The sequence below is a fragment of the Notolepis coatsorum genome (genome assembly GCF_963971535.1).
Source record: "Notolepis coatsorum genome assembly, chromosome: 14".
NCBI classification, from domain to species: domain Eukaryota; kingdom Metazoa; phylum Chordata; class Actinopteri; order Aulopiformes; family Paralepididae; genus Notolepis; species Notolepis coatsorum.
Genome location: NC_140178.1, coordinates 78,148,123 through 78,158,362, shown reverse-complemented (window position 1 = coordinate 78,158,362; position 10,240 = coordinate 78,148,123). Strand labels below are relative to the sequence as shown.

The following is a 10,240-nucleotide window of genomic DNA, read 5'->3' as shown; positions in this document are numbered from 1 at the left end:
GTACGGATAAAATATACATTTCTCAGACTCAGGGTCAATAGCACTATTTATTTCAGCTCTTATTTACAAGACCAAGAACCATATATATATTTTTAACATTATATACCCACTGTACAGAGCTGAGGGATTATACAAGGGATGTATGCACATCAATCACTGCATGCTCCACTGTTACAAAAACGGACTCACTGACATGACATTTTACAGAGCATACAACCGTCAATAATATTGCTCAATCACACACTTCGGGCTGGTTTTCCCTGAAATGGCTCAAGCCTACTCGTGGAATTTATTGGATATCTTCAATGAAAGAAAACAAACAAAATTATTAGGGACTTACAGGGAAACTGTCCTTTTTAGATTCAGATACACAATGATAAAACAAATCATAAATTCATGGTATTCGATCACATACAGATAATTGTAATCAAACAGCAGCAAAACACGTCACAAGTGTACTATGACTAGACAACCATTTACTGAGCATTTCCAATGGGTATACATCATATATTGAAGTCTGTCAACATTTACACTATCCTTTGTTTTCATGTGATGTCACAATGCCCCCTTTGCAGCCATTTTGCAATGACCTTTCCGTCTCCCTCCCAGTAGACGTTCCGTAGAATAACATTTGGGACACAAACAAGCCCAAGTGAAAACAGCCGCCACTTTAATGCCTAACCCCTCCTGCAAGCTCCTCTTTCTCTGTGGCACAAACTTGAAGTACGGGGCAAATGCTTAGTAAATGTAGTCTCATACAGGCACAATGACGGGATATGTTTTCTGTCTTGTCCTCAGCATAGACCATTAGGCTGGTGAGAGTTGTGAAGGTGACTAGTTTGTAAACCGCATATTTTACACACACTTTATTTAAAGATTACCTCTATTATCTACAAGACTGCATTCCCACAGCACTTGATACTTGATGACACAGAAATGACAAAAACAAATACAATTAAATAGTAGTGCAAGTATCAAGTCAAAATGTAAGCAGAAGCAAGAGCTGTGTAACAGGAGCGAAAGGTAAAAGTGGTTTGTGCATTAGATGTTTCTCTTTAGAACATGATAACAATTACAACTTGAAATAAGGTGAAGAAAGTCATTATTCCATTGTTAAAAATTACAATTAGGATCAATAAAAAGATTACATTTAGTCAGTTAAGCCACCAAGTAGGGATAGTGTTCGAATGATGGATATAAAACAGTAGGTACAACATGTTATAAATCATGCCCTCTTACCTGGGTCTCTAGCCTTTCTGCCTGGGTATTGTTTACAATAGCCACCTATGGTGTAGCGCTGCCTAACTGCTGTGTAGCGCTGCCTAACTGCTGTGCAGCGCTGCCTAACTGCTGTCTAGCGCTGCCTAACTGCTGTCTAGCGCTGCCTAACTGCTGTGTAGCGCTACCTAACTGCTGTGTAGCGCTGCCTAACTGCTGTGCAGCGCTGCCTAACTGCTGTGTAGCGCTGCCTAACTGCTGTGCAGCGCTGCCTAACTGCTGTGCAGCGCTGCCTAACTGCTGTGTAGCGCTGCCTAACTGCTGTGTAGCGCTGCCTAACTGCTGTGCTAAAAGGACCAAAGACACCAGGGAGGCTGGCATCACTTTCCACATGTCAGTATAGAGTAGATGAGATGAGATGATTTACATATGGGTCAACTGAAACTACAAAAAGTTAGTGAACTAGGTAACTTTACCGTTAGCCAAGTTACGTTTACAGACCAACTGAGTCAAATGGTATTGCTGGTTGCTAGCTCTCAACATCATTGATCTGTTAGCTAAACAAAAATGTTATAACCAGCAAACGATTTAACATTAGCTAAGCTAACTTAAAGGTCAAAGGTAATAAATATATGCAGTGGGTGTGTTTCTCTCTTGTGTTTCTGATTGTAATTGGCTGCCAATATAGGCCATAATACTGAATCTATTTAGGATTTCTACATAAAGCATATTGTTTAATGTAGTATATTATTCATTCATAATACTAAATACAGTTATTACATAATAGGTTTCGGTGAACTTGCAAAATTTTTATAATTGTCTACAATATAAATGCACAATTATAAAGGTTTAAACAAGATTATATTCATGGTTGAACGCATGATTTGTTGTCTTGGAGCTATTATAATCAAAATCCTACCAGAATTGAAAGTTTTCTGGGTTTATTCTAGATGGGCACAGTCTTACACTCTTTCACCATTGGTTCCAATTACAGCTAATTTAGAACTGGACCCAGGTAAGATGGCTGCCATATGGTCCCATCCCAGAATGTCAATTGATTATGACATGTTGCATCTGCTGTTTTATATCATGGTTCAGACCATATAGGTATATGGGATTTTTTTGTGTGTGAAATCAATGCTTATTTCAGCTGGAACGTACTTGGTCATTCAGCATCAACATACTGTACATAGCACAAGGAATATATATATATATATACCACATCATAACATCATCACACACATACAGTACAGTAGAATACGGCAAAAGTGTCAGACAAAGGAATGTATTATATTCAACCAGATTGAGAGGCTTAAATATAGTCTCAGTTTACCCTTTTTAAACATTACCAACAATATAAAAAGCTGAATTCGTATAATTTTTCCACCTAAAATGCATCCTTCATTTTCCTTGAATAAGAACAACTTATCCAACATGATTTAACTGGTGAGATCAATACAGTCAGATCAATTTATTGAATTACCGGTAGTAAACTACTTCAAAGAAATCAAGGACACATTTCAAGGAGGGAGCCTAGCTTTGAAACTGGGTGTTTGTGTTGTTTAGTGTATCACCCTGTACCTCCCTGTACCTATCACTGCACTCTGCTAGATGGGAGGTAAATTATAACCAGTTAGGGCAAGAAACTGGTGTTTTGATAGTGACTTGTGGATTAACAATTTCCCCTAGCCACTTATGAATAACGGTTAGTAGTCTACCAAGTGGCTGGAAGAGTAGACATACTAACCACAACCAAAAATACATTGTGGATCGTGGCTGGTGCTAAATCCACGCCCAGTGTTGTAATGGAATCAGGCTTGGGCCTAAGGTTGTCCCTTGAGGAACTCCTCCAGGACAGCTACGATGCTGCAGGCCTCAGGCAGGTCGCTATGCTCGGCCCTGGCGTTCTGCAGCAACACGTCTCCATTACCACAACCCTGCAGGAACTGGCAGCAGCGGAACAGAGCGTAGTGACTCATCTCTGCCTGACGCACAAAGCGTTTCAGGCTGTTCATGTCCTGGATGGCCTGGAGGGGGAGGGGGGTTGTGGAGGAAAGGAAGCAAGGGTTATTAAAACACACAGTGAAAGAAAGTATGAGTAATATAGCTATTATAAGAAGTCTATGGTCTTATAATAAGTCAGAATATACAGACTATGGTCTTATAAGAAGTCAGAATACACAGTCTATGGTCTTATAAGAAGTCAGAATACAGTCTATGGTCTTATAAGAAGTCAGAATACACACTATATGGTACTATCAACAGAATACCCAGTCTATGGTTTTATCAACAGAATACAAAGTCCATGGTCTTATAAGAAGTCAGAATACACAGTCTAGGGTTTTATCAACAGACACCTTTCTTGCTGCTCTTTTGGTGGTGTATTGTGATGGTTTTAAAGTGTTTGTGTAAACCTACAGTTACATTTTGTTCTTGTATCTCGTTCTGCTCTGATGGGATTTAACCTCATGACCTATATATCACTGAAAGCTTTCGCTACATGCACCTTCACTTGTCCGGCCATGCCTATTTCCGCTTATGGATATAAGCGAAGGGCGTGACTGTGCTTCTTCCTTCTATCATCATTCATTTCGGAAGTGTTTTGCTACAGGCGCACGTCAGCAAAGTGAATACTGGCTCTTAGATTATAGGTTTTTTGTCTTGCTATTTTTTGTTACTACTTTTTGGTAGAAACCAAGAATGGCATCACCATCGAGACCCTCTTTCCTCTTTCACCTCGTATGTTTTCACTTTACGTAGTAAGGTAAAATATGGCGGACAGCAAGTTTTTGCTTATGAAACGGAGCTGTAGGGACTCAGGTGGACGCATTTTTTAAACAGACGTAGTCCCAGAGCCCACGGTTTGGTGGTTAGCTGTCGTGTTTGACTGTTTTCAAAGCAATAAAGCAGGCATGTGTATGTCTTTTTGCTTGTAAAACCAACACACGGCTAGTAGCACTGCTCCTTGTTTTTGCCTCATATGTTTTTCGCTTTACGTGAGCTTGGTTGGGGGGGTGGGGATAAACCCTCCCCTTTGGGTATGTTGTATCCTTGGTGAAATGCTGATGACGGGTGATGAGGAAGTGGCTTAAAACGAGCACTCCCATCACTCGGTATCCCTCGTACACATCAGCACCATGACGCACGTACGTGGGATTCCGCTCTGTCAGGTTGGGCTAACGCCCTCAGCTCGCTCGACGTCAGAGCAAGTATTTGCATATCCTGCTCGTCGCGAGGAGGGGGAGGGGTTCCCCATACCCATCAACTTAGAGAGTGGGGCTGAGGTTCGCGGCCATAGTAAATGTCACAGGTTTCGAGTTTTCTTATTGGCCCGAGGGGTATGCCCGTGACTTGGGGTCTGCATGGCAGATCCCAACTCGCGTTGTCGAATGAGAGGTCTCTACGTGATAAACCTGGCATCTTCACCTCTCATGAGAGCGGAATTTGTGACGGATGGTTTTTTCCCAGGCTCTGTGTATAAATCCTGTGTCGGTATCCTTGCAAGGACCGGTCTTCCCCCGGTTTACCCAAATAGGGGGGAGAGACGATGGGTTGGGGCTCTTTCTTATCGGAATTCGCCCAACACCGTTCTCAGGTTTTACGAGCCTAACGCTGCTCGATATCATAATGAATTGAAAATGGGGGACCCTGATGTAAACAAGACATCTTTCTCTGGTTTGCATCCCCTTAACAATTGTGTGTATTGAGCCGTACTGTATTGTACCCATTCTGCGATTTGTTAAATAAAGTTTTCTTTCATTCATTCATTCAGCGCTTGGTCCTAAGGGACCGATATCAACGCCTGGCCCCGGGCATGTTCTCAAATGTTTATTTGAAACAGCCTTCTTAGGGACCGGCGCGCCCTGGTCTGTCCTAACAGCATAATGGCGTTTATGCGGTCGGCCGGGAGGGAGTTTACCTCTGCCCAGCGCCAGGCCAGCGCTGCTCGCGAAAATCGGGGTGCTGTTTATTAGCAATCAACCCCTCTAAGCCGTCGCCGTCGACTAAAGACGCACTTCTTCAACCATTATCTGAATTAAAAAAAAAAAAAAAAAAAAAAAAATCTAACCCTAACTAACCGTACTGTCATGCACTTGTCCTAATAAACTAACCTACACTGTAGCACTCAACACTTTGATGAACATTGTTGCTCAGCTGATAGAGTTGTGCCCTTCCTGATGGCTTGTCGTACAGAACTTGTAAGTCGCTTTGGATAAAAGCGTCAGCTAAATGACTAAATGTAAATGTAATGTCTAAGCGCTCCTGTGTAGTTCACGGTCCTCCAGGCACAGGTCGAGCTTTGCTCTTGTTACCTGTCGGCCTGGGTTAAGGGATCAACCCCCTCTTTTGGAGTGGTTTGTCTCCCCGGTATGCCAGCTGACCCCACAGGATTATGGGGGAGAGCCTCCTCAGAGAGCTTCGGAGCCTCCTCCTCAGGGAGTTTCAGAGCCTCCTCAGGGAGTTTTTCGGGGCCTCCCCCTCAGAGCCTCCCCCTCACAGAGCCTCCTCCTCTGAGAGTTTTCAGAGCCTCTTCCTCAGGGGGTCCTTGCCAGGCGGAGAAGGGCCTTCACCTGTTGTGTCCTGTCCGATGCGCTGGTGGTGTAAAGGGTGGTGTCACGAGTAAACGCCTGGGCCCTCATTTATCAATTTTTCTTAGAAAGTATTCTATTTTCATACGTAAGCACAGAATTTAGAATGTGTGCACGCACAAAAAAAAACTGGATTTATCACACGTGCGTACACAGGTCCTACGCACACCTGTCATGATAAATATCACCTTGCTCCTACGCTGAGGCTCATGCACACTTTCACGTATTTGCATACCAGAACCGCCCGATTAACCATATACGGTAATGGAACACCCCCATGAAATGTGGAAAAGTGGACTAACCCGAGCGAACTCTGAGGCCCTGTTTAGACGGAAACGCTAGCAGGTGAATCCACAAAAATATTTTTTCGGATGTGCCTTTCGGAAACGGCGTTTTTACGGGGTGAAACCGTAAAAAAGTGAGACCACCTTCCAGGGTGGAATTCCTAGAAACGATAAACCTTTGCGCTATCATCTAAACTGTCAAACCGCATAAAACGATGACGAAAGGGTTGTCAAGGCTCTCGTCGCGCGTACTGCTTACATCACAGGCATGCGCCAGTAGCCTAGAAGCGTAAACAAAGCATGTCTGATTCTATCCATGGCGATCACCTGAAGGCTACATTGGCAGTACTTTTAAATACACAAGAATCTGTCCCGCGGCTATCACAACTATTAGTACTGGACCCACTGTCTGTGAGTGACTCTGCTTTGGTCCAATCACATTCCCCACCCACAGTCTGCAAATCAGAGGCAGAGTAGGGCGGGTCTTCACAGCACGTCATGTGACATATGCGCCAATCGTGTGACAGTGGGGCTCAGTCGTCTCGAGTCGTTACAGCGTCGTCTGCACGCAGAATTCCATCCCAAAACGCTAGTCTAAACGCAAAATTAAAAGTGAGACCGCAAGACGACTTTTGCGGTTTCTGTTCAGACTCTCTCCGTCTAAACGTAGCCTGAGAGACTTCACTGAGAGCGAGATTGATCACTGAGGTCCAACCAACAAATTGAACGTATATACAGCATTTCCCGCTGTGAACAATCTTATTTAGAAACATGACACACAGAATAATAGTATTTAGCGTTTCATTTTAAACAAGCTGACCCGACATTAAGCACTGTAATGACATTAAGCACTGCACGCCAACTCTGCGCTCTACAATGCCTATTATGTGCGCTCGTCATGAGCCCGTGGTTCTGGTCAGAGTCATTATGGCTTCAGTGGATAACCCTGATCTGCATTTAAGTGATGTTTTAGATACCCCAGTAATAACATTACAATTGAATTAAATACAATTAGGCCTGAATGAGACTCCGGCCACATTATCAGCCAAAATGCGCATCGCAGATTATTTGTACATTGACCGAGTGGAATCCCGTTCACATTGGATTTGTTTATTGATGGAGCAAACTCTGAGAGATTGTTCACAGAGGCGCTGCCGAACCAAGATATAATATGATGTGTATAATATAATGTGTGTAGAGGCATATGATACAATCTATTTTGTTGTTGGTATTAGGTAGCCTATGAATTACATATAATAGCAGCCAGCCTACATTATGCAACAGTAACTTGCGCATATAACACACAGCCATGCGAAGCCTGCATACAGTAAACTAACTTGATCATTAATGTAGCTGTTGTATCTTTACGCTTATGAAGACATTAAATAATATGTATAGGCTATAGGCCGTCGCTTTAGCCTATATTCGCAAATTGCATTTAATGGCTATCCGAGTACTCGATATCCTCGCGGACGGACCAGTAGGCTATACCTTTATATCATATCATATTCATATCATAGTTTATCAGCCTACCAGCATGTAATACGTTCTTTGTTACTTAGAACTCAACTCGTTATTATTTTGCGCATAGATTGCAGAAATACGGGAACGTTTTGATTTAGGCTTTGATATTGTAAAACTAAATAAGTGAAATTCTGTAAGCAGAATACAAGTCATGATATCACCCACACGATATATGATCTGTGTCCAGAGCATGTATGCTTTTCATTCATTTAAGACACATTTATTGCAAGGGTTTTGTATACACATACACTCAACAAATAACCTCAGTCTGTTCTCGTTGCAATGCGTTTTTTATTCTTTCTTATAGGAAGGGTGAAGAACACTATATCGTGGGTGTTCATATGACTTGTATTCTGCTTACAGCTTCAGGGTTCCACTTATTACGTTTAACAATGGCAAAGCCTTTAAAATATAATCAAAACGTTCCCGTATTTCTGCAATATATGCGCAAAATAATAACGAGTTGAGTTACGCGGAGCGCAGTCAGTGCTTATTTCCTTGTTGTAATAATATATTCTACCACCGGCGTCAACTATGCATGGTCCGACCTGTGCTTAAATATACGCACAAAGTCAAGCACAAGTTCAAATTGATAAATCCTACACTTTGCTTAGAAATGATCGTACGCACGGGTTACATATCTGTGCGTACGCCACGTTGATAAATGAGGGCCCAGGAGAGGTCTCGATGCCACGGCCTTGTTGACCTCACCAGGTCCCTTTTGTCAGGTCCTGGCTCCTGGACTCGGCTGGGACCTCCTCCGCGCCCCGCTGCTAAGGCTTCGCTGGCGGGGTCAGGGTTTGGAACCCCGACCCCCCCGAGTTGTGGGAGCGGTACCACGAGCTTATGCTTCGCGTACGTTTCCCTGGTGGCGAGCGGGACGTGCGGTGGGGTAGGCTCGGGTCTTTCTGTCCCGCGGTCTACTCACCTTGTGCATTTTTTGGGTGCTGTCCCCTTTTTTCGCAGTCTGTCCTGCCCCCCCCCACCCCCCCCCCCCCCCACTAGGAGGGGTGCCCGGACCCTCGCCAGTGTTCTGATGGTAGTAAGGGGACCTCAGCCAAGAGGACCTCAACCAGAGCAGAACGAGATACAAGAACGAAATGTAACAAAGGTTATCCTATAACCCTAGTTACATGAGTTCTTGTGAGCGTTCTGCTCCTCACTCACTGAGGACTAGGGGTGTAACGGTACGCAAATATGTACTGTACCACCTCAATGTGGTCCTCCGGTACAGTACGCGCTGTGCACTGAACGATTGCAACGGTACGGAACCTTTTTTTGCGGAACTTAAATCCCCCCGGCCCTAATATAACGTGCACAACTAACCGGATGTTGTTTGTTCATCCCACGCAGCGCGCAGCCACGCTGAACGAGAGCTGTAATTCAGCATAGCATATTAGCCTTAGTATGGCGAGTCAATACTAACTGACAAGCCAGAGCCATGTCATTGTTCAACTTTATTGCAAACTTTATCACGCATTTGAAACGGCATCACCCGAATGTGAATATCACTGGTACACGGAAGAAACAGATCCTAGTGCAAACCCAGCTCCCCGTGGCATTCAAGCAGCATCTCGCTATTAATTCAGACCGGGCCAAAGCAATAACAAACGCCATAGGTGTTTTTATAGCAGCAGATCTGCGACCATACTCCGTTGTCGAGAACACTGGGTTTAAGCACATGTTAAAAGTAATATAGCCCCGCTACCTAGTTCCCTCTCGTCCGTATTTCAGCCAGCAAGTCATACCAGCTCTGTATAAACAAGCCCCTTTCGTGACTGATGCACAGCCCTGCCCCTGTATTCAAGCATCACAGTCATGAAAGGGGCTATGTATAAACAAGCACACGCTACAGTTGTCCACGACTTATCCTCCAAGGCATCTGCTATATAATAATCTTCAGATTTACTGTGTCTCTGATTTCATTGGATGTGCACTGTTAATAATGCTTGTATATCTTATCGTGTGTTGTCATGTTTGTTTATATGTTTGTTTAAAAAATAATAAAAAAAATAAAACACAAAAGATTTACTGTGTTATTAGTAGGTTACAGCAGTAAGCATTAGTTTGCTCAGTAAATTATGGCCAATTCGTTTTATATTGTTTAATACAGTTAAATAAATAGATAAATGAAAAGCTATTTTTTTTTGTATTTCTCTGGTAATTTAATCAAATCACCAGCCAGTATTTCAGTTATTGGTTGCTGTGCGATCTGAGGGGGATTTGCTTTTGTTTGCCTTCAAACATGGTCTCCATCACTTCAGTCATACATTATTTTATTATGTATGCATCAGAGAGAGAGAATGGCTTCTTGCCACTGAGTGAGGACTTGGTTGCTTTTTCTCGTTGTGACATAGATTTAACAATAATTCTGCTTGCAGCTTGATATGATGATTTCATTCCATTTATTTTTGTGGTTCTTAGCACTGAATTTTGAGGAAAGGTTGCATTAAAATTAGAGTTGTTCCGATACCAGTGCAGTGCGGCTCAATACACACAATTGTTGGGGGGATGCAGACCAGAGAAGTACTTTCGTCTTGTTTACATCAGGGTCCCCCATTTTCAATTCATCAGGATATCCGTTTAGTTTGCATGCTTGCTGCTGTAAAATGTCTATAAATATAT

General features: G+C 43.1%; 1 protein-coding gene across 2 annotated transcripts in view; it reads right to left on the bottom strand.

The window, feature by feature from the left end:
* Positions 1 to 28: 28 nt before the first annotated feature.
* Positions 29 to 10,240, bottom strand: part of cUnh17orf75 (chromosome Un C17orf75 homolog) — a 42,895-nt gene continuing 32,683 nt past the window's right edge. For both annotated transcript variants that reach the window (XM_084328627.1, XM_084328628.1), the window contains one exon: positions 29 to 3,245. In XM_084328627.1, coding sequence (XP_084184753.1) covers positions 3,042 to 3,245 — 204 coding nt within the window. In that variant the 3' untranslated portion in view covers positions 29 to 3,041. The remainder of the gene's footprint in view (positions 3,246 to 10,240) is intronic.